This window comes from Moschus berezovskii, chromosome 19, assembly GCF_049115385.1.
Source record: "Moschus berezovskii isolate FMDL1 chromosome 19, NW_MosBer_1.0, whole genome shotgun sequence".
Lineage (NCBI taxonomy): Eukaryota > Metazoa > Chordata > Mammalia > Artiodactyla > Moschidae > Moschus > Moschus berezovskii.
In genome coordinates, this window is record NC_142478.1 from 51,423,297 (window position 1) to 51,448,184 (window position 24,888).

The window sequence follows — 24,888 nt, forward strand, 5'->3', positions numbered from 1 at the left end:
TTCTGTGGAGATTGAACCTGTGCTGCTGCAGCTATTGACCTTCAACACCAGCTGAGGGAATCCAGGGTGGAGTGAGACACTCTGTGCTCCAGGGAATCTGGTGGGACAGGTCTTTAGATAGTTAGATATTTCCAGGAACTGATTTCACAATCCCAAACTTTCTATCTCTTCATATCTAGGAAAGCACTAAATCCCTTCATGGTGACATCAGCTTCTCATGACTAGCAGAAAACCTTGTGTAAAGTAAGCGCTCAATTGCACTGAACTCCCCTAGCCACTCCAGTACTCTTGCCTAGAAAATCCCATGGATGGAGGAGCCTGGTGGGCTGCAGTCCGTGGGGTCGCTAAGGGTCGGACACGACTGAGCGACTTCACTTTCACTTTTCACTTTCACACATTGGAGAAGGAAATGGCAACCCACTCCAGTGTTCTTGCCTAGAGAATCCCAGGGACGGGGGACCCTGGTGGGCTTCCATCTATGGGGTCACACAGAGTCGGACACGACTGAAGTGACGCAGCAGCAGCAGCAGCAGCATTGATCTTCCTTCTTCCCATTGCCTCTTTGGAGCAGTCTCTCAGAGCTATCAGAGGTGCTGTCTCCTAGGCTGCAACCCTCACTTTACCCCAAATAAAACTTAGCTGGCAACTCTCACACTGCACATCTTTCGATAACATCCATTTCCACTTCCCCTCTTCCTTGAACATCTGCATCCCTCGTTTCAGTGTGAAGCACTCAACTCCAGGATCCAATCAGAGCACGCCACCCATGCATACAACCAGCCCGGGCCAGGCACTTTGGGACTTGGGACTGCACTTTCAGGGACTCAGACTCATGTTTCTTGCTGAAGGTGAAAGTGAAGTCTCTCAGTCATGTCCTGCTCTTTGCGATCCATGGATTTTCCAGGCAAGAATACTGGAGTGAGCTGCCATTTCCTTCTCCAAGGGATCTTCCCAGCCCAGGGATCGAACCTGGGTCTCCTGCATTGCAGACAGACGCTTTACCATCTGAGCCACCAGGGAGAGTTCTGTTTCTTGCTTGGCTTGAACTGAATAGATACAGAGTATCGAGTATAGAGTATATAGATATAGAGTTGGGAGGTGCCAGCAAAGAAAACCTGACAAGAATGGGAAGTGGATCCAAGACATGGACAGCAACTGACTCCCATCCATACTATCTTAAAAGTAATATCATGCCTGACGTCTGCCCTACCTTCAGACGTTTTATAGGATAAGCAGCTAAATCCCTTTCCTTGTCCATGCAATTAGGATTGGGTTTTCAGTGACATGAGGCTGCAAATCTCTGCTACTATTATAGACCATCGGATTAGAGCCTTTCTTTTTCTTGATCTAAAATCCTGTCTAGCTTCTCATAAACCATCAGGGTCTCTAATCACAGAGGTGATCTTTCCCCAAGGCCCTTCATCCCTTCCATAGCAACAGTACTCTGACCTCAGAGGGTCACAAAGCCCCTCCCTGTCCCCTATTTCTTGTTTGTAGAAAAAGGCTTTAGTTTCCCAGACTCTCCCTGAGTTCCAAAGAGCAGACTTAAGCAGTTACTAATAGGGAAGGGAGGGAACATAGAAACAGAATAGAAGCAACCATCAATTGCTCAAAACAAAACAAAAAAGTAGTAAATAATTTTAAAAAGAAAAACAAACTCCCAAAAATAGAAAATAAAATAAGAAAGGATAATTTAGTGATAAAGCAAGAGTCCTGCTCACAGACATAGAGAACAAACTTATAGGTTGCCAAGAGGATGGATGAAGGGAAGGATAGTTCCAAAGTTTGAGATTGACTTATACACACTGTTATATTTTAAATGAATAGTCAAGGACCTATTGTATAGCACAGGGAACCTGCTCAATGTTATGTGGCAGCCTGAATGAGAAGGGAGTTTAGGGGAGAATGGATACATGGGTACATATGGCTGAGTCCCTTCACTATTCACCTGAAACTATCACAACATTGCTTGTTAATCAGCTATACCCCAATACAAAATAAAAAGTTTTAAAAAAGGAAAATTACAGCAACAACAACAAAAAGAAAACCAGATATCTCAAGTTAAGGAATTGAGGACTTGTCTATATATTGGGAAGATGCAAGAGTCTGGGCTTGCTGAAATCATTCCTTTGGTAAGCACCTCAGCTATCCGGGGCCACTATCCTAGGTTTTCACATCCTGAGATTCCTCAGGCTGCAGTCTGATGTCTGCAATGTGAGAGTTGGACTGTGAAGAAAGCTGATCGCCGAAGAATTGATGCTTTTGAACTGTGGTGCTGGAGAAGACTCTTGAGAGTCCCTTCGACTGCAAGGAGATCCAACCAGTCCATTCTAGAGGAGATCACTCCTGGGTGTTCATTGGAAGGACTGATGCTAAAACTGAAACTCCAATACTTTGGCCACCTCATGGGACGAGTTGACTCACTGGAAAAGACTCTGATGCTGGGAAAGATTGGGGGCGGGAGGAGAAGGGGACGACAGAGTGAGATGCCTGGATGGCATCACCGACTCGATGGACATGAGTTTGAGTGAACTCCAGGAGTTGGTGATGGACAGGGAGGCCTGGCGTGCTGTGATTCATGGGGTCACAAAGAGTTGGACACGACTGAGCGACTGAACTGAACTGAACTGATTCTTTCCTTCCTGAGTTTCCTCAGGGCTTATCAGTTCACCATCAGTGGTGGCTGCAATTGCCGATGACTTGACGTCCTTGTCTACTGATAACGGCAGGAAATATTCAATTCTTCATATCTCTTACATCATCTCTCTCCTCTGCCACATCATCCCAGGTCCTTCCAAATCATTTTCAAGCCTGTACTCTCCCTTTGTTCCTGTCAGCCACCTCAGTCCCTCACTCCAAAATCCTGCTAGCATTCAATCCAGAACCTTCACCTGGCAGCGACTGCCAGGCCAGCTGGTCCCTCTTGCTAACTCTTCAGATGCCTCCACTTCTCAACTCCACAAGCTGCTTCCTCTCTCAGGGCATCCCCACAGGTGGGTCCCTTGGCCAGAGATGCTGTTCCCAACCTTTCTTCCTCCTCACCCAGCTAACCCACAGGTTTTAAGCTCCAGCTTAAAATGTTATTTCTCTTGGGATTTTTCCGGTGACCCAGTGGTTAAGGTTTCCATACTTCCAATGCACGGGGCGTGGGTTCCATCCCTGGTTGGGGAACTAAGATTCCACGTGCTGTGCAGTGTGGCCAAAGTAAATAAATAATAAAAAATAAATAAATAAAAAGTTTTTTCTCATATGCAAACATTCACAGCAGCCTTATTCACAGTAGCCAGTAAGTGCAAACAACTTCAATGCCCTTCAGCTGATGGATAGACAAGCAAAATGTGATATGTCCATAAATGAAATATATTATTCTGCTATAAAAGAATTAAGTACTAATGCATTCTGCAGAGTCTTCAAAAAGGACCATATAAAGTATGATTTCATTTATATGAGATGTCCAGAAGAGGCAAATTCATGGGGACAGAAAGATTATTGGCTGCCTGGAGCTTGGGGAGGTGTACTGGGGGGTGGAGAGGGGGATGACAGCTAATGGGTCTGGGGTGCCTTTTGAGATGGCTAAAAATGTTCTGAAATGAGACAGTGGTGATGGTTGTGTGACTTTACGAATATACTAAAAACCACTGAATTGGATGCTTTAAGAGGATGAATTTTATGGTATGTGAATTATATCTCAATTAAAAAAACTGCATGAGAAAGGAAAAGCTATTTCTCTGGGGAGCCTCCCAGACCGTCTAGAAATAGGTCTGTCCTTTGAACACACTTGTGTGTGTGTGGGTATGTGAGCGCACTCAGTCATGTCCAACTCTTTTTAACCCCATGGATTGCAGCCTGCTAGGCTCCTCTGCCCATGGAATTTTCCAGGCAAGAATAATGGAGCAGGTTGCCATTTCCTACTCCAGGGGATCTTTCTGACCCCGGGATAAAACCCACGTCTCTTACGTCTCCTGCATTGGCAGGTGGAACACACTTACCACCCGGCAGTTCTTCCCACCATTGATCATATTGTAATTAAAGAATCTGTGTGACTGTACATTCATGCTAGAATGCTGAAACCTTCTTTCAAGTGACAGGGCATAGCCCTGAGCTGATGTGCTAAAAATTCTCTGGCTGAGCAGCTGCTGGCTTCTGCAGGGCTCACCTGTCTTCCTCTGTTCCAGAGCCCTCCCAGCGCTGTGCCCCTGGAGATGCTCAGTAATCAATATTTACTGAATGAAAACAATAAGCAACAATGATTTTATCAGGGGAAAAGATGAAAGAGCCTCTTCCCACTGACTTAATGTACACCTGCAGTTTCTGAAACTGGGCAGGACCCTGTGGGGCTTCTGGGTATGGAAGCCTTTACAAGAAATAGGCTTCATACAGCCTCGGTGACCTTCCCTGAGTTCCAAAGAGCAGGTTCAAACAGTTGCTCATCAGGGAAGGGAGGAGTTGCGGAGACAAAAGAAGAGCAGTCAAGAAACAATACTGCAGCCTTGGGACAGGGTCCTGTTTCCATGTCAAGGGTACCCAGAACAGTATCTTTGAGCTCTTCTGCAGAGCCAAACGCCCAGCAACACTTGGTGGTTACAGCAGAATTCAGACCTATACCAGCAGAGGGTCCCTGAGCAGTAGGGTCAGGGCTGTACTAGATGTGATGATGATATTTGCTTTCCTCCTTTTTTTTCCCCTCCAGTGCATTTCCACAGAGTCTTCTGTTTGCTTCTGTTATCTAAACCACTTCCCATCAAATAAAATCATTTCACATTGTGTTTCAGGTGGAGGAAAAAGAGAACACACAATCACACAGCCCTGTACAGTCTGGCTATCTCAACGCAGGGACACTGCACTCACTCTGGTGTCAGAGCCCTGGTCCAAGCACTACCTTTTAGAACTCCCTACTCTGCTGTATGATTCTAGTTTTTTTGTTTTTAATTTTTGGCTTGAAGCTCAACATTCAGAAAACAAAAATCATGGCATCTGGCCCCATCACTTCATGGGAAATAAATGGAAAAACAGTGGAAACAGTGTCAGACTTTATTTTTTTTGGGCTCCAAAATCACTGCAGATGCTGATTGCAGCCATGAAATTAAAAGACGCTTACTCCTTGGAAGGAAAGTTATGACCAACCTTGATAATATATTAAAAAGCAGAGACATTACTTTGCCAACCAAGGTCTGTCTAGTCAAGGCTATGGTTTTTCCCATGGTCGTGTATGGATGAGTGTTGGACTGTGAAGAAAGCTGATCGCCGAAGAATTGATGCTTTTGAACTGTGGTGCTGGAGAAGACTCTTGAGAGTCCCTTGGACTGCAAGGAGATCCAACCAGTCCATTCTAAAGGAGATCAGTCCTGGGTGTTCATTGGAAGGACTGATGCTAAAGCTGAAACTGCAATACTTTGGCCACCTCATGCGACGAGTTGACTCACTGGAAAAGACTCTGATGCTGGGAAAGGTTGGGGGCGGGAGGAGAAGGGGACGACAGAGAATGAGATGGCTGGATGGCATCACCAACTCTGTGGACATGAGTTTGAGTGAACTCCGGGAGTTGGTGATGGACAGGGAGGCCTGGCGTGCTGTGATTTATGGGGTCGCGGAGAGTCGGACACGACTGAGCGACTGAACTGAACTGAACTCTGCTGTGTGATTCTAGTTTTTTTGTTTTTAATTTTTTGGCTCCACCAAAAAATTAAAAATTAAATTGAACCTATGCCCTCTGCATTAGAAGTATAGAGTCTAAACCACTGAACTCCCAGGGAAGTCCCAGAACTGTGGACCTAGGAAGCCTCAATCTTTCACCACCTTTTCTTCTTTTCCATCGCTTGTTCTTTTTTTTTTTTGGCCAAAATAGGTAGCTTGTGGGATCTTAATTCCCCAACCAGGAATTGAACCAGGGCCCTCAGCAGTGAAAGTGCTGAGCCCTGACCACTGGACCACAAGCGAAGTTCCTCCTTTTCCATCTCTTTTCTTGCATTTTCTTTTCAACTAAAAAAGATGCACAGCTTGAGAGTTGCGAGTTAAGTTTGATTTGGGGCAAAATGAGGACTGCAGCATGGGAGGCAGCACCTCAGATAGCTCTGAGAGACTGCTCCAAAGAGGCAGTGGGGGAAGATTATATATAAGGTTTTGATGAAGGTGGAGTTCAATACCATTAAGCATTCATTTTACAAAAGGTTTTCTGCTAGTCATGAGCATCTGATGTCACCATAAAGGGATTGAATGCTTTTCCAGATGTGAGGAGATGCAAGGATCAAGCTGGGTTTAGAAAAGGAAGAGGAACCAGAGATCAAATTGCCAACATTTGCTGGATCATAGAGAAAGCAAAGGAATTCCAGAAAAGCATCAACCTCTATTTCACTGACTGTGCCAAAGCCTTTGCCTGTGTGGTTCATAATAAACTGTGGAAAGCTCTTAAAGAGACGGGAACACCAGACCCTCTTACCTGTCACCTGAGAAACCTATATGAGGGTCAAGAAGCAACAGTTAGCATCCGGCATGGAACCACCGACTGGTGCAAGATTGAGAAGGGAGTGTGACAGGGCTGTCTGTTGTCACCTTGTTTGTTTAACCTATACACTGAGTACATCATGAGAAATGTCAGGCTGGGTGAGTTACAAGCTGCAATCAAGATAATTGGGAGAAATATCAACAACCTCAGATATGCAAATGATACCATTCTAATAGCAGAAAGAGAAGAGGAACTAAAGAGCCTCTTGATGAGGTTGAAGGAGGAGAGTGAAAGAGCCGGCTTAAAACTAAATATTAAAAAACTAAGATCATGGCATCCGACCTCATTACTTCATGGCAAATAGAAGGGGAGATGGAAGTAGTGACAGATTTCCTCTTCTTGGGCTCTAAAATCACTGCAGATGGTGACTTCAGCCATGAAATCAGAAGACGTTTGCTTCCTGGCAGGAAAGCTATGACAAAACTAGACAGTGTGTTAGAAATCAGAGACATTTCTCTGCCGAGAAAGGTCTGGACAGTCAAGGCCATGGTCGTCCCAGTGGTCACTTATAGTTGTGAGAGCTGGACCGTAAAGAAGGCAGAGCACCAAAGAATTGATGCCTTTGAACTGTGGTGCTGGAGAAGACTCCTGAGAGTCCCCTGGACTGCAAGGAGATCCAACCAATCAATGCTAAAGAAAATTAACCCCAAATACTCATTGGAGGGACTGATGCTGAAGCTGAAACTCCAATATTTTGGTCATCTGATGGGAACAGCTGACTCATTATAAGTCCCTGATGCTTGGAAAGATTGAGGGCAGAAGGAGAAGCGGGCATCAGAGGATGAGATGGCTGGCTGGTATTACCGATGCAATGGGCATGAACTTGGGCAAACTTAGGGAGATGGTGAGGGACAGAGAGGCCTGGTGTGCCACAGTCCATGGGGATGTGAAGAGTCAGATGCAACTGGGCAACTAAACAAAACAAACAAAAAGGATTGGGATCATAGAATATGCTCCTGAAAATATCCAACTATCTAAAGACCTGTCCCACCAGATTCCCTGGAGCACACAGTGCCTCTCTCCACCCGGAACTCCCTCAGGGGTATTGAAGGTCAACAGCTGCAGCAGCACAGGGTTCACTCTCCGCAGAGGCAGATGGCTGATGCCCTTGTTCAGTCACTGGCAGTGCTCTTGGCAAGTGCCAATTTGTAGCTGACATCCTTAAACCTTTAGCCACACTGCAGACAAAACTCTAGGTATGGGCCGTAGTAATCTATCAAGTCTCTGATGGTCTGATTTACAGCAGGTGTCAGCAAACCTTCCCTGGAAATGGCCAGAGAGTAAATACCTTTGAGTTTAGAGGTGTAGGATCTCTGACCTACTGCTCGGCCCTGCGATTGAGTTTAGCCTAACAGGAGGTGTCCTTTGACACTGATCTCCCGTTACTGTGTCCCGAAGAGAATGGTATGACTTTTTTTTAACTTGTGCAATTTAAATTTCCACCTTTACTGTGAGGAACTGACCTGAACTCATTCGTTTGGCTCAGAGGATCCTCAGGATTTTTTGGGTTCTTCTGGAAATTGTTGACAGCCTCAGGGGATTAGAAGTGAGAGGAGGGAAATATGGATCCCCTCGCTGGACCTGGCTTCTAGCTGACCAAAGAGGGATGCAGACAGCAGGGCTGCTGGGTGGACAGGGCTCCCTGATTCTCCTCCACACAAAGGCCCCCATAACTGTGCAGCAAACCACGTACCCTAAACAGTTCTCTTCTTTATGACACGCTGCATGCTGGTGAACAAACCTGATGCCGGTTTTTAATATTCATAGGGTTTAGGAGACAATCCCAGAGAGTAGGCCTTGATTAGGGTATTTAAAAATCTGCAAACAGGACTTCCCTGGTGGTCCAGTGTATAAGAATCCGCCTGCCAATGCAGGGGACACGGGTTCGAGCCCTGGTCTGGGAAGATTCCACATGCCGTGGGGTAACTAACCCTTGAACAACTACTAGCCTATGCTCTAGAGCCTGTGAGCTGCAACTACTGAAGCCCACATACCCTAAAGCCCCCGCTCCACAACATCAGAAAACTCGGCAATGAGAAGCCGGTACACTGTAAGCAAAGAGTAGAAGCCCTCAAAGGAATGAAGACCCAGCACAGCTGAAAACAAATGAATACCTGAAGGTCTTTCGTGACTTGGGTCCACCCCTCCAGCCACATCTGCTGACTCCACCAAGAGCAGGGTTTGTCAGCCTCAGCACCACTGACATTTTGAGCTCATTCAGTCTTTGTCATGGGCTGTCCTGTACGTTGGAGGGTGTTCAGCTGCATCCCTGGCCTCTACTCACAGGATGCCAGGAGCTGTGACAACCAAAGAGGCCTCGAGGTACTGCTCCGTGTTCTCTGGGGGCAAAATCACTCCCTCCTCCTTCACACATTTTCTTGGCCTCTGCTCCCATCAAGAAGCACTGACCTATGGGACTTCCCTGGCAGTCCAGCGGCTAAGACTCCAAGCTTAACCACTGCACAATTTGGTTCAGAAGGGATCCGCTTCTACCAACACCCCACCTGCTTGCCCCTCAATCAGAGACACCACCCCCTTCACGCTGACCCTCCCTGCTTTGCCAACTAAGGTACATATTCTCATGACTAGCCCATGTTTACTGAGTGCATACTAAGTACCAAGCCCTGTTTCAAAACACTGAAAATGTATTAACTCACATTTGATCCTAATAACAAGCCTATGTGGCAGGTTTGAGCTGTGATCATGTAACCTGACCTAGATCTTAGAGGTCTTAAGCAGGGAAGCTGACAAGTGAAGGCAGGAGATCTGAACCAGCCTAAGTCTAGCCCAGGATAGCTTCCCAGAGTGCCCTATATGTTGTCCTGTCCCGTGTGGATGTGCCCATCACAAATCAGCATTGCTATTTATATATCGGGTGTTCATTCACAACTACAAGCTTGAGTGTGCAAGAATGGACCATTTCTCCTTTTTGTAAGCCCAGTCTTATCTAATTCAGCCTGCCCAGGTAGACTGATGGCTCGGAACCCCAATCTTATTCATCTGGGGGGGGCTCGCTCCCCCATGGCCCAGGGTCACTGGAGGATCACAGGAGTCTCCCTCAGAGAAAGTCTGAACCTCTGGCTCTCACTGCTTTCTGGTAATTGGCTCCCAGGCAAGTTTGTTGCCGAGGAAACCTTCCCCTCCCCTTCAGGATACCCAGCATCATTTCCTCAAGGAACCCAGGCTTTCACAAGACAAAAGATATCTTCCAGCAACTTCTGCTTTTCCCCTTTTCTACTCCCATCCCCAGCAATCTTCCTGAGTGAGTGAAGGGGAGGCCAAAGCCTGGCTCTGATGAGAGAGACAGACCAAAGCAGAAGACAATATTGTGCATCCTGTATAACCAGGAAATAAAAGAACACAGTAACTAAAGGGCCCCGCACCCTTGCGAAATGTTTGTGGCAGTGCCTGTCTGGTGTCCCTGGAAGCCCTTTGGGAGATTTGACTTGATGTGTGCACCTTGAGGGGCTTCCCAGATGCTGCTAGTGGTAAAGAACCTGCCCGCCAATGCAGGAGACATAAGAGACACGGGTTGATCCCTGGGTCGGGAAGATCCCCTGGAGGAGGGCATGGTTACACACTTCAGTATCCTTGCCTGGAGAACCCCAAGGACAGAGGAGCCTGGTGGGCTACACTCCACGGGGCTGCAAAGAGTTGGTCGTGACTGAAGCAACTTAGCCTGCACACACATGTGCCTAGCGTCAAGGAGTGTTAAATAATGGATGCTTTCTCTAGTTTCCAAAGTATAAACTATGGGCGCAGGCTCAGATGGGCTGGCCACTCTCTCTGATCTCCTTTCCTCCCCACAGTCCAGGGAGCAGGGCTTTCTTTCTGTTTCTCAAGAGCCGATTCTGGTCCCAGGACCTGTGTTGAGCGATTACCTTATCTTGGGACCATCCGCCCTTCCAGATCCCCAAGAGACTGCCTTCTTCTGTCACTGAGGTCTTTATTTTAATGTCACCTCCTTCAGCCCTTCTCTGAACCCACAGCCTCAATCACCTCCTTTATTTCTGGTTAATATCCCCAAATCTCTCTTTGCCTCATGGAATGTGCTTCATGAGGGTGAAGACCACTGTGTGCCTCCTGGCTACTTGTGTCCAAATGAGTGATGACTGGGACTTCCGTAGTGGTCCAGGGGTTAAGACTCCAAACTTTCCCTGCAGGGGGCACAGGTTCGATCCCTAGTCGGGGAAGTAAGATCCCACATGTGGCACAGCATGGGGGAAAAAAAAATAGTGCCAAGCACAGCTGCCTTCTAAATGAGTGATGGCAGTCACTATCTTAAACCTGAATGGTGAAAATTCTCGTTGGAAAAACCGTAAAATTCAGAACACTGATGTATTCGGTGGGCCGTTCTCACTGATGCACTTCAGGAGAACTAACCTATTGGAAGGAGAAAGCGTGGACAGGAAGTGGTAGGCGTGGCCCCATCACTCATTCCCATGAGGAAGCAGGTTCACAGAGGGGAAGTCATTTGAGAAATTACATGAAGCAAGTCACTCTGCCTAAAAAAAAAAGCTGCTACGAAACTTCAGCAAGGAGATCAAACCAGTCCATTCTAAAGGATATTCAGTTCAGTTCAGTTCAGTCGCTCAGTCGTGCCCGACTCTTTGTGACCCCATGAGTCACAGCACGCCAGGCCTCCCTGTCCATCACCAACTCCCGGAGTACACTCAAACTCATGTCCATCGAGTCGGTGATGCCATCCGGCCATCTCATTCTCTGACGTCCCCTTCTCCTCCTGCCCCCAGTCCCTCCCAGCATCAGGGTCTTTTCCAGTGAGTCAACTCGTCACATAGGGTGACCAAAGTATTGGAGTTTCAGCTTTAGCATCAGGCCTTCCAATGAACACCCAGGATTGATCTCCTTTAGAATGGACTGGTTGGATCTCCTTGCAATACAAGGGACTTTCAAAAGTCTTCTTCAACACCACAGTTCAAAAGCATCACTTCTTCGGCGATCAGCTTTCTTCACAGTCTAACTCTCACATCCACACATGACCACTGGAAAAACCATAGCCTTGACTAGATGGACCTTGGTTGGCAAAATAATGTCTCTGCTTTTTAATATACTATCAAGGTTGGTCATAACTTTCCTTCCAAGGAGTAAGCGTCTTTTAATTTCATGGCTGCAATCAGCATCCGCAGTGATTTGGGAGCCCAAGAAAACAAAGTCTGACACTGTTTCCACTGTTTCCCCATCGATTTCCCATGAAGTGATGGGGCCAGATGCCATGATCTTTGTTTTCTGAATGTTGAGCTTCAAGCCAACCTTTTCACTCTCCTCTTTCACTTTCATCAAGAGACTTTTTAGTTCCTCCTCATTTTCTGCCATAAAGGTGGTGTCATCTGCATATCTGAGGTTATTGATATTTCTCCCAGCAATCTTGATTCCAGCTTGTGCTTCTTCCAGCCCAGCGTTCCTCATGATGTACTCTGCATATTAGTCCTGAATATTCATTGGAAGGACTGATGCTGAAGCTGAAGCTCCAATACTTTGGCCACCTGATGTGAAGAGCCAACTCGTTGAAAAAGACCCTGATGCTGGGAAGGATTGAAGGAAGGAGGAGAAGGGGACGATGGAGGATGAGATGGTTGGATGGCATCACGGACTTGATGGACATGAGTTTGAGCAAGCTTCGGGAGTTGATGATGGACAGGGAAGCCTTGTGTGTTGCAGTCCATGGGGTCACAAAGAATCAGACAAGATTGAGCGACTGAACTGAACTGAACTTCAGGCACTAATCAGTTCCCTCCTTGCCCTGAGGACTTTCACCTTCCAGCAGGGAGAAGAGAAAAAGTAGAGGGGTAAATCTAGAAAACAAGAAAACGGCAACTGCATTTAAAGATAGCTGTTAAGAAGATACCCAGGCAAGGAGAGGAGTAGGTAAGGAAGAGAGAAGACTAGTTTGTCTCCATGTGACAGCGTTTGTGGAATCTTAGTTCCCCCTCCAGGGATCGAACCTCCATCCTCAGCATTGCAGGGTGGATTCTTAACCACTAGCCCACCAGAGAAGCCCAAGAAAAGGTACTTAGGATGGCAGGATGCAGGAACACTGGTTTGTACTTTTGCTGCGCCTTCTGCCTGGAAATCCTGGTTAGCCACATGCCCTCCCCCCACACCCCGCCAGGCCGCCCCAGCTTCAAGGAACGCTCCTGGCACCCAGGATTCTGCGCAGATGTCACTCTAACAGGGAGGCCTCCCTGAGCATCCTGCCTGAAACAGCACACGCGCACACGCGGCCCCTGGCCTATGTCTATACGGGTCTATAGGTATCACTGTATACATGGACCCATGTGTTTTTATTCTTTCTCTAGCGTCCCCACTGAAATGTGGCGTTCGGAAGCCCCGACTTGGGGTTTCGTTGCTGTCTCCCCAAAGCTAAGGCACTCACAATCAATAATAGGGATCATCCCTGAAGGCGGCCCCGGCGAGATGCGCGCGGAGAGCGCCGAGAAGCCTCCCCCGCGCCGCCTCCGGTATCACTGGGATCACCCGCCGAGCGGCCCCGGGGGGCTCATCAGAATCGGAGCACCAGGCTGGGGCCAGGGCCCCCGAACCGGAGCCGAGCCAGCGCGTGCCTCGCAGCCCCGCGCCCCGGGGCCCCGCGCCCGCCGGCGGGTCCGTTTGGGCGCGCGGTTCGGTCGGGGAGGCCAGGCCGACCCCCGCCCGGCCCCTCCCGGTGCCCTCGCCGCTGCCCCGGGGCGCCGCCGCACCTACCGGACGCGCTGGGCGGTGACTGCGTTGCCCGTGTGCCGCCGGAGCGCCGCCAGGAATAGGAGCCGCATGCCGCCGCCGCCGCCCGGCCATCCACCGCCCGCCGAGGCCGGGCCCGGGGCGGGGGCGGGGACGCGGACCCGGGCGGCGGGCGGCCGGGCTCGGTCAGTCCGCCCGCCGCTCCCCAGGCCGCGCCCGCGCCTGCCGGTTACCGCGCCGGGGGTCTGGGGCGTGCCGGGCGGCGAGAGGGGCGCGTGCCCGGGAAGGTGGGGGGGTGGTCCATGAGATCCCTCCACGGGACGAGCACCGGGGCATCCGCGGGTCCCCTCCATGGGAACCAGAAGAGGCTCCTCTGGTGGTCCCAGAGTGGCCATAGGTCTGCATCCATGTGGCCTGTAACCTGAGATGATAACAGGTCCCTTCCCACCTAGACAAGGAGGGCTGGGTGGCCACAGTCCCCTCCCACAGGGACCAGGGTTAGCCACAGGTTCCCCACCACACACACATACACACACACACAGAGAAACCAGGGTGGCTGCCCATTGCTCCCCTGGGGACCAAGTGTTGCGAGTCCCTTTCCACGGCGGCTGGCACAAGGGGTGATGACCAAGTCCCTCCTACAGTAACCAGAGGAGGCCATAAGTGGACTCCCAAGGGGATCAGGTTAACCTGATGTCCACTTCCATGGGTACCACCACCAGGGATTTCTGATATCTTTTGAAAATAATAGATCTTGCGATATTCAGCCATCATTCTCACAGTTGCCTGAGCTAAGAAGCCGTTGCCCCCTTTGGAGGTATGGAGATCAATCCTGGGTGTTCATTGGAAGGACTGATACTAAAGCTGAAACTCCAATACTTTGGCCACCTCATGCGACGAGTTGACTCACTGGAAAAGACTCATGCTGGGAGGGATTGGGGGCAGGAGGAAACAGGGACGACAGAGAATAAGATGGCTGGATGGCATCACCGACTCGATGGACATGAGTTTGGGTGAACTCTGGGAGTTGGTGATGGACAGGGAGGCCTGGCGTGCTGTGATTCATGGGGTCGCAGAGTCGGACACGACTGAGCGACTGAACTGAACTGAACTGAAGGCATAATTCTAAGTTTAAGCAAAAAATTCACTCCCATTGGGCAGCACCGAACCAGAAGTGGCCAGGAGTGCTCCACAGACAGGAGCAGGGGAGAGGCTATCATACCTAAAAGGCAGAAGCAAAGTAGTCAGTTCAGTTCACTTCATTTCAGTCGCTCAGTTGTGTCCGACTCTTTGCGGCCCCATGGATTGCAGCACACTAGGCCTCCCTGTCCATCACCAACGCCTGGGTTACTCAAACTCATGTCCATTGAGTCAGTGATGCCATCCAACCATCTCATCCTCTGTCATCCCCTTCTCCTCCTGCCTTCAATCTTTCCCAGCATCAGGGTCTTTTCAGATGAGTCAGTTCTTTGAATCAGGTGGCCAAAGTACTGGAGTTTCAGCTTCAGCATCAGTCCTTCCAATGAATATTAAGGATTGATTGCCTTTAGGATGGACTGGTTGGATCTCCTTGCTGTCCAAGACACTCTTGAGTCTTCTCTAACACAATTCAAAAACATCAATTCTTTGACACTCAGCTTTCTTTATAGTCCAATGCTCACATCGATACATAACTACTGGAGAAACCACAGCTTTGACTAGATGGACTTTTGTTGGCAAAGTAATGTCTCTGCTTTTTTTTTTTATTGGAGGCAAATTACTTTACATTAATATATTGGTTGGTTTTGCCATACATTGACACGAATCTGCCCCGGGTGTACATGTGTTTCCCCTCTTGAACCCCCCTCCCACCTCCCTCTTCCCCATATCCTCCCTCCAGGTCATCCCCGTGCACCAGCCCCAAGCATCCTGTATCATGCGTCGAACCTGGACTAGTGATTCATTTCACATATGATAATATACATGCTACAATGCCATTCTCCCCAATCATCCCACCTTCACCCTCTCCCACAGAGTCCCAAAGACTGTTCTATACACCTATGTCTCTTTTGCTGTCTTGTATACAGGGTTAAGGTTACCATCCTTCTAAATTCCATATATATGCGTTAGTATGCTGTATTGATGTTTTTCTTTCAGGCTGACTTCACTCTGTATAATAGGCTCCAATTTCATCCACCTCATTAGAACTGACTCAAATGCATTCTTTTTGATGGCTGAAAAATACTCCGTTGTGTATATGTACCAAAGCTTTCTTATCCATTCATCTGCAGATGGACATCTAGGTTGCTTCCATGTCCTTGCTATTATAAACAGTGCTGCAATGAACATTGGAGTACATGTGTCTCTTTCAATTCTGGTTTCCTCGGTGTGTACACCCAGATCAGCTTTTTAATATGCTGTCTAGGTTGGTCATAACTTTTTTTCCAAGGAGCGAGCATCTTTTAATTTCATGGCTGCAGTCACCATCTGCAGTGATTTTGAAGCCCCCCAAAATAAAGTCTCTCACCGTTTCCACTGTTTCCCCATCTATTTGCTATGAAGTGATGATGGGACCAGATGCCATGATATTAGTTTTCTAATATCATGTTGAGTTTGAAGCCAACTTTTTCACTCTCCTCCTTCACTTTCATCAAGAGGCTCTTTAGTTCTTTGCTTTCTGCCAAAGGGTAGTGTCATCTGCATATCCAAAGTTTTTGATATTTCTCCTGGCAATCTTGATTTTAGCTTGTGCTTCATGATGTACTCTGCATATAAGTTAAATAAGCAGGGTGACAATATACAACCTTGACATACTCCTTTCCCGATTTGGAGCTAGTCTGTTGTTCTATGTCCAGTTCTGACTGTTGCTTCTTGACTTGCATACAGATTTCTCAGGAGGCAGGTCGTCTGGTATTCCCATCTCTTTCAGAATTTTCCAGTTTGTTGTGATCCACACAGTCAAAGGGTTTGGCATAGTCAATAAAGCCGAAGTAGATGTTTTTCTGGAACTCTCTCGCTTTTTCAGATGATCCAGCGGATGTTGGCAATTTGATCTCGGTTCCTCTGCCTTTTCTAAATCCAGCTTGAACATCTAGAAGTTCATGGTTCACATATTGTTGAAGCCTGGCTTGGAGAATTTTGAGCATTACTTTGCTAGCATGTGAGATGAGTGCAATTGTGTGGTAGTTTGAACATTCTTTGGCATTGCCTTTCTTTGGGATTGGAATGAAAACTGACCTTTTCCCAGTCCTGTGGCCACTGCTGAGTTTTCCGAATTTGCTGGCATATTGAGTGCAGCACTTCCACAGCATCCTCTTTTAGGATTTTAAATAGCTCAGCTGGAATTCCATCACCTCCACTAGCTTTGTTCATAGTGATGCTTCCTAAGGCCCATTTGACTTCGCATTCCACGATGTCTGGCTCTAGGTGAGTGATCACACCATCGTGATTATCTGGGTCATGAAGATCTTTTTTGTATAGTTCTGTGTATTCTTCTTAATATCTTCTGCTTCTATTAGGTCCATATCATTTCTGTCCTTTATTGTGCCCATCTTTGCATGAAATGTTCCCTTGGTATCTCTAATTTTCTTGAAGAGATCTCTAGTCTTTCCCATTCTATTGTTTTCCTCTATTTGCATTGATCACTGAGGAATGTTTTCTTATCTCTGTTATTCTTTGGCACTCTGAAATCAAATGGGTATATCTTTCCTTTTCCTCTTTGCCTTTTGTGTCTTCTTTTCTCAGCTATTTGTAAGACCTCCTCCAACAACCATTTGGCCTTTTTGCATTTCTTTTTCTTGGGGATGATCTTGATCATTGCCTCCTGTACAATGTCACAAACCTCCGTCCATAGTTCTTCAGACACTCTATCAGATCTAATCCCTTGAATCTATTTGTCACTTCCACCATATAATCCTAAGGGATTTGATTTAGGTCATATGAGAATGGTCTAGTGGTTTTCCCTACTTTCTTCAATTTAAGTCTCCCAGTCTTGTTTTTTGCTGACTGTATAGAGTTTCTCCATCTTTGGCTGCAAAGAATATAATCAATCTGATTTCGGTATTGACTATCTGGTGATGTCCATGTGTAGAGTCTTCTTTTGTTGCTGAAAGCTTAGTTGGCTTTCTGATTGGTTATGCTTAGGTTTCAGTTCTGTAACCTTGAGGCCGGAGAAGGCAATGGCAAGCCACTCCAGTACTCTTGCCTGGAAAATCCCATGGACGGAGAAGCCTGGTGGGCTGCAGTCCATGGGGTCGCTACGAGTCAGACATGACTGAGCGACTTCACTTTCACTTTTCACTTTCACACATTGGAGAAGGAAATGGCAACCCACTCCAGTGTTCTTGCCTGGAGAATCCCAGGGACGGGGGAGCCTGGTGGGCTGCCGTCTATGGGGTCACACAGAGTCGGACACGACTGAAGTGACTTAGCAGCAGTAGCAGCAACCTTGAGGCATTTACAGCTTAGGTTTTGGTTTGGTTGGCTCAGATGGAAAGAATCTGCCTGCAGTGCTGGATACCCAGGTTCCATCCCTGGGTGGGGAAGATCTCCTGGAGAAGGGAATGGCTGGCTACCCACTCCAGTATTCTTACCTGGAGAATTCCATGTACAGAAGAACCTGGTGGGCTACAGTCATGGAGTTGCAAAGAGTGGGACACAACTAAGCCACTAACACTTTCACTTTTTGTCTTTTGGTGTGGTTAAGGAAGCACCAGGGCATTTAAGCCCTCAGTCAAGTGGCTTTCTTGTTTAACAGATGGGACCTGAGCTCCCCAGTTTACCATAGAGGTTGCAGGTGCATTTCAATTTCTTTGTGAGCTCAATTCCTGTTGTTAGAAGTTTATATCTTGGCTCCATAGTCACCAAGGACAGAGACTTCTTTCTTTCTACTCCAGCATCATAGTGTTTGGCCTTTATTCTTAAGATAGTCTCCAGGTATAATATGATTGCTGGAGCTCCAGCCATCACATTCACATTCCAGGTCAGCAGGAAGGAAGGATATAATGTTGCATTTCATTTTAAGGGTTCCTCCTGGAATTTCACACAGCCTTTATGACTTTGTCTTACTGTCTGCGCAACCACATCGTCCATCCCAGACAGCTAGGAAATGCAGTCTGTTAGCTGGGTATACTGCCACCCTGAATAAAATGGTGACCTCGGGTGGCCAAAAATATTCTTTTTCATGGCGGCCATTTAATCCATTTCAGAGGCTCCTTTCACAGATGGCTGCATGTATGAAGTCCCCAGTGACTCACCTGGGATTGTTCTCTACCCCCCTCCCCACCCCTAATGCTCTCCGTCTCTTCTCTGCTGACCTCATTATGCTTTGTGATCAGGGAGTGGTCAGCCCCACCCATCCCCTGGGTCCTGAGCTCATTCAATGCTCTCACCTTCGCTTGTCTGGCACCAGACAACAGACATCAAGAGATGTTTATTGAATTAAATAAAATCACTGAATTTGCTCTGCTGTGAGATTTTATTCCCTTGAGAATGCATTTCCGATTTTTTTAGTGAAAGTCAGTGCTGCCACGGTAGGCTTTGTGAGGCTGAAACTCACTTTTATTCAGTTTTCCTGGAATACACCTGTTCCATGAGGGAAGATATTCTGACATATCTTTGGGGGACCATTACTTTATCCTTTCATGGCTTTCGTTTACCCATTTGTAAAATGAGAAAAGCTATAAACAGTATCATAGTTAATTAGTTCATTTTGATGAAGTCTTTTATGATTTTCCCAGGTAGGTAATATAAAAGGGTACGAAGACAACTGTGCTATTATTGAATAATGTAGAAATAATTATGAGGCGGAAAGGAGGTAGAATTTGGCGTCTCGTAGGAGTTTTCTCCAGATGCTTCTAACATAAGGGTTTTAAAATACACATAATGCAAAATCTGTGTTTTGTTTTTCTTTTTTGATCGTAATGTTTGTTCAGACTATTTCTCTAGTTCCTAGCTCTGGGCAGGGGGAAATGAAACTTTATTTCTACCCTGCATAAAAGTGAGCATTTTCAAGGGAGGGCACTGTGGGCATATTGGCTTTAAAAATGGCTCTGTGACTTGAAAAAAGAAAAAAAGTCAATACTTACATCTCCCCCCCTCCCCCACCTCTCCTTCCCCTGCCCTTCTTGACATTAATAAATGGGGTATTCTGCTTCTTTGTTTCCATCAGAGTTTTCCATCTTTTTTTGTTTCCATTTTTTCCCCCTCCCTTGGCTGCACCCTGATATGTGGGATCTTAAGTTCTCCAAACAGGAATCAAATCCACACCCCCTGCAGTGGAGGAGTACAGTCTTAACCACTGGATGGCCAGGGAAGTCCCCAGAGTTTTCCATCTTTGCATCTTCATTCCTCTCCTTAATATTGAGAACTACAAATGGGGTGTGTGTGTGTGTGAGTGAGAGAGATGGAGAGGGAAGGAAAGTGAGAAATTTTCATTAAAAAAAAGATACATGTGGAACTGTGGTTTAAGTGTGCTGATTATGTTTCCTTTTCCTGGCTTTCACTGACAGCACTTGAAAGTGACCAAAAAAAAAAAAAGCTGTTGGTCTGAAAGTAACTAGTTCCTTCTAGTGTTGTTCAATGAACAGGAGGAAGTCAGCCAGGACCAAGTGCTTTTTCCTTTTAGCTTTGGGCAAGAAAGCAGGCCTTCGATTCCCACTGCTGTTCTGATGGCTGAGAAGACTCTTTTCATAACTTTTCAGCAGGAGGATGCTCACCCTAAAGATCCTCATCAGTACTGAAGGAGAGAGTGAGTCTGACAGCTATATGGCTTCCTACTTCTAATTATGCAAGAGACACAGGTCCAATTCTGGGCACACTGGAGCTTTACTAAAGGGAAGATGTTCCAACTGCTTCCAGTAACAACCTGTTGCTTGCAGAGGCCCATAGTTATTCTTTCAGGTTGTCAACTTATTTTTATTACATGACCAAGTTTTATTACATAGCCATACAGATAAACAGATTTTTTAAATCTCACAGCATCCCACTATCCGAGAGCAGTGCTATTAATACTTTCTCAGGTTTTTCCAGACTTAACAGGTAAATATAATCATCCTAGCAGTGGTTGCAGACCCTGAGCTTGACAATGTTCTAAGCACTCGGCATACTCCTGGACCTTCCCCCAGTCCTAGATGGTAGGTGCTATGGTTCTCACCACTTTCCAGATGAGGAAACAGGCATAGAAACTTCCCAAAGTAACACAGGGAGTGCGGATTTTTACTGTGATTTTGTAAGCTCTGCTTTGGACTCACTATTTTATTGTGGCTGATTTTCATTCTGTTTTGTGTTTGCGACTGTTACAAAACGTAGAAACACTCTACACTTTTTTTGCGGGGGCTGGGGAGAGGTAACTGCTCTTTTGACAATTATGATAGGCAACATTCTACCTCAAGATTTCCCACCTCCTGTTTTACATTCTTCCAATTTAAACACTTATCCAGGTGATGCTATGAAGAGAATTTGCAAAGGTGATTAAATTCCCAAAGCAATCGCCCATAGGACTTCCCTGGTGGTCCAGTAGTTAAGACTTGGCCTTCCGATGCAGGGGTTGTGGGTTTGACCTGTGGTTGGGGAGCTATCCCATACGCCTTGCAGCCGAAAAACCAAAACACAAAAAAGAAGCAATACTGTAACAAATTTAATAAAGACTTATGGTCCACAAAAAAACCAACCAAACAAAAAAATCAAACAAAACTAATCAGTTGCCTCCATAGGGAGATTATGCAAGCTAAGTCAAACCAGTAACTGTCTCTTTAAAGAGACTGGGCATTTCTTGATGTTGGAAAGATGCAAAGTAGGATAGAGGATTTGATGTCAGGGAGATTCTTTAATGATGGCTTTGGGAATAAATCAAGTCCCGTGACAAGGTGTACTAGAAGGTAGTAGAGGCTGAGAGCAACCCCCAGATGCCAGCCAGCAGGAAATGGATACCCCTACTCCCACCTCCCACCACCACCTCAAAGAACTGGAATCAACCACTAGTACAGGAACTCTAGGTGACCTCTCAGCCCTGTCCCACACCTTAATGTCAGCTGTGTGAGACCTTGGGCTGAGAACCCAGTCAGCCCTGCCCAGTCTCCTGAATTGCAAAGCGTCCAGATAACAGGTCAGTGTTGTTTGAACAGCCAAGGTTGTGGTCATTTGTTATGCAGCTTCCCTTGTGGTTCAGCTGGTAAAGAATCCACCTGCAATGCTGAAGACCTGAGTTCGATCCCTGGGTTGTGAAGATCCCCTGGAGAAGGGAAAGGCTACCCACTCCACTATTCTGGCCTGGAGAATTCAGACATGACTGAGAGATTTTCACTCACAGGAAAGTGATACAAAAATACATCAGCAATACTTAGAACCCACTTCTATAGTTTCGTGTGAATAACTACAGAATATTGCAAAGTATGTATGCACTGTAATTCATTTAATCAATGCCTTCTGGAGTGAACATCAACACTTTAGGAATCAGCGAACTAAAATGGACTGGAATGGGTGAATTTAACTCAGATGACCATTATAGCTACTACTGTGGGCTAGAATTCCTTAGAAGAAATGGAGTAGCCATCACAGTCAACAAGAGAGTCCAAAATGCAGTACTTGGATACAATCTCAAAAAAGACAGAATGATCTCTGTTCATTTCCAAGGCAAATCATTCAATATCACAGTAATCCAAGTCTATGCCCTGACCAGTTATGCTGAAGAAGCTGAGGTCGAACAGTTCTGTGAAGACCTACAAGACCTTCTAGAACTAACACCCAAAAAAGATGTCCTTTTCATTATACAGGACTGGAATGCAAAAGTAGGAAGTCAAAAGATACCTAGAGTAACAGGCAAATTTAGCCTTGGAGTACAAAACAAAGCAGGTCAAAGGCTAACAGAGTTTTGTCAAAAGAACACACTGGTCATAGCAAACACCCTCTTCCAACAACACAAGGGAAGACTCTACACATGGACATCACCAGATGATCAATACCCAAATCAGACTGATTATATTCTTTGCAGCCAAAGGTGGAGAAGCTCCATACAGTCAGCAAAAACTGGGAGCTGACTGTGGCTCAGACCATGAACTCCTTATTGCCAAATTCAGACTTAAATTGAAGAAAGTAGGGAAAACTGCGAGACTGTTCAGGTGTGATCTAAATCAAATCCCTTACAGTTATACAGTGGAAGTGACAAATAGATTCAAGGGATTAGATATGATAGAGTGTCTGAAGAACTATGGACGGAGATTCTTGACACTGTACAGGATGCAGAGATCAAGACAATCCCCAAGGAAAAGAAATGCAAAAAGGCCAAATGGCTGTCTGAGGAGGACTTACAAATAACTGTGAAAAGAAATGAAACCAAAGGCAAAGGAGAAAAGGAAAGATATACCCATTTGATTTCAGAGTTCCAAAGAATAGCAAGGAGAGATAAGAAAGCCTTCCTCAGTGGTCAATGCAAAGAAATAGGGGAAAACAATAAAATGGGAAAGACTAGAGATCTCTTCAAGAAAATTAGAGATACCAAGGGAACATTTCATGCAAAGATGGGCTCAAAAAAGGACAGAATTGGTATGGGCCTAACAGAAGCAGAAGATATTAAGAGGAGATGGTAAGAGTACACAGAAGAACTATACAAAAAAGATCTTCATGACTCAGATAACCACGATGGTGTGATCACTCATCTAGAGCCAGACATCTTGGAATGCGAAGTCAAGTGGGCCTTAGGAAGCATCACTACGAACAAAGCTAGTGGAGGTGATAGAAGCCTAGTTGAGCTATTTCAAATCCTGAAAGATGATGCTGTACTCTATATGCCAGCAAATTTTGAAAACTCAGCAGTGGCCACAGGACTGGAAAAGGTCAGTTTTCATTCCAATCCCAAAGAAAGGCAATGCCAAAAAATGCTCAAACAATCGCACAATTGCATTCATCTCACACGCTAGTAAAGTAATGCTCAAGATTCTCCAAGCAAGGCTTCAACAATATGTGAACCATGAACTTCCAGATGTTCAAGCTGGATTTAGAAAAGGCAGAGGAACCAGAGATCAAATTGCCAACATCTGCTGGATCATCCAAAAGGCAAGAGAATTCCAGGAAAACATCTACTTCTGCTTTATTGACTATGCCAAAGCATTTGACTGTGTGGATCACAACAAACTGTGGAAAAGTCTTCAGGAGATGGGAATACCAGACGACCTGACCTGCCTCCTGAGAAATCTGTATGTAGGTCAAGAAGCAACAGCTAAACTGGACATGGAACAACAGACTGGTTCCAAATCAGGAAAGGAGTACGTCAAGATTGTATATTGTCATCCTGCTTATTTAACTTATATGCAGAGTACATCATGAGAAATGCCAGGCTGGATGAAGCACAAGCTGGATTCAAGATTGCTGGGAGAAATATTAATAACCTCTGATATGCAGATGACACCACCCTTATGGCAGAAAGTGAAGAAGAACTAAAGAGTCTCTTGATGAAAGTGAAAGAGGAGAGCGAAAAAGTTAGCTTCAAACTCAACATTCAGAAAACTAAGATCATGCATCTGGTCCCATCACTTCATGGCAAATAGATGGGGAAACAGTGGAAACAGTGAGAGACTTTATTTTTCTGGGCTCCAATATCACTTCAGATGGTGACTGCAGCCATGAAATTAAAAGATGCTTGTTCCTTGGAAGAAAAGCTGGGGCAACTAGAGAGCATATTAAAAAGCAGAGACATTACTTTGTCAACAAAGGTCCACCGAGTCAAACCTGTGGTTTTTCCAGTAGTCATGTATGGATGTGAGAGTTGGACTATGAAGAAAGCTAAGCACTGAAGAATTGATGCTTTTGAACTACGATGTTGGAGAAGACTCTTGAGAGCCCCTTGGACTGCAAGGAAATCAACCAGTCCATCCTAAAGGAAATCAGTCCTGAATACTCATGCTGAAGCTGAAGCTTCAATACTTTGACCACCTGATAGGAAGAGCTGACCCATTTGAAAAGACCCTGATGCTGGGAAAGATTGAAGGCAAGAGGAGAAGAGGACGACAGAGGATGAGATGGTTGGATGGCATTATCGACTCAATGGACATTAGTTTGAGTAAACTCCAGGAGTTGGTGATGGACAAGGAAGCCATGTGTGCTGCAGTCCATGGGGTGGCAAAGAGTTGGACAGAACTGAGCGAATGAACTCAACTGAACTGATTGTAAATCTTTGCTGTTTCTAATATTTTTGTTATTTTAAGCAACATTGCAATGAGCATTTTATAGCTAAGTCTCTGCCACATTCTTATGTTCCTAGAAATGTAATTGCACATTCCAAGCATAGGCGAATGTGATTTTGATCAGTTCAGTTCAGTTCAGTCGCTCAGTCGTGTCCGACTCTCTGCGACCCCATGAATCACAGCACGCCAGGCCTCCCTGTCCATCACCAACTCCCGGAGTACACTCAAATTCATGTCCACAAAGTCGGTGATGCCATCCAGCCATCTCATTCTCTGTCGTCCCCTTCTCCTCCCGCCCCCAACCTTTCCCAGCATCAGAGTCTTTTCCAGTGAGTCAACTCATCGCATGAGGTGGCCAAAGTATTGCAGTTTCAGCTTTAGCATCAGTCCTTCCAATGAACACCCAGGATTAATCTCCTTTAGAATGGACTGGTTGGATCTCCTTGCAGTATAAGGGACTCTCAAGAGTCTTCTCCAACACCACAGTCCAAAAGCATCGATTCTTCAGCGATCAGCTTTCTTCACAGTCCAACT

General features: G+C 46.2%; 1 protein-coding gene across 2 annotated transcripts in view; it reads right to left on the reverse strand.

Annotated features, from left to right (window-relative positions):
- The window catches only part of GLT1D1 (glycosyltransferase 1 domain containing 1), a 120,441-nt gene extending 107,151 nt beyond the window's left edge, over positions 1-13,290 (reverse strand). For both annotated transcript variants that reach the window (XM_088827839.1, XM_055405244.2), the window contains exon 1: positions 13,223-13,290. In XM_088827839.1, coding sequence (XP_088683965.1) covers positions 13,223-13,290 — 68 coding nt within the window. The remainder of the gene's footprint in view (positions 1-13,222) is intronic.
- Between the last annotated feature and the right edge of the window lie 11,598 nt (positions 13,291-24,888).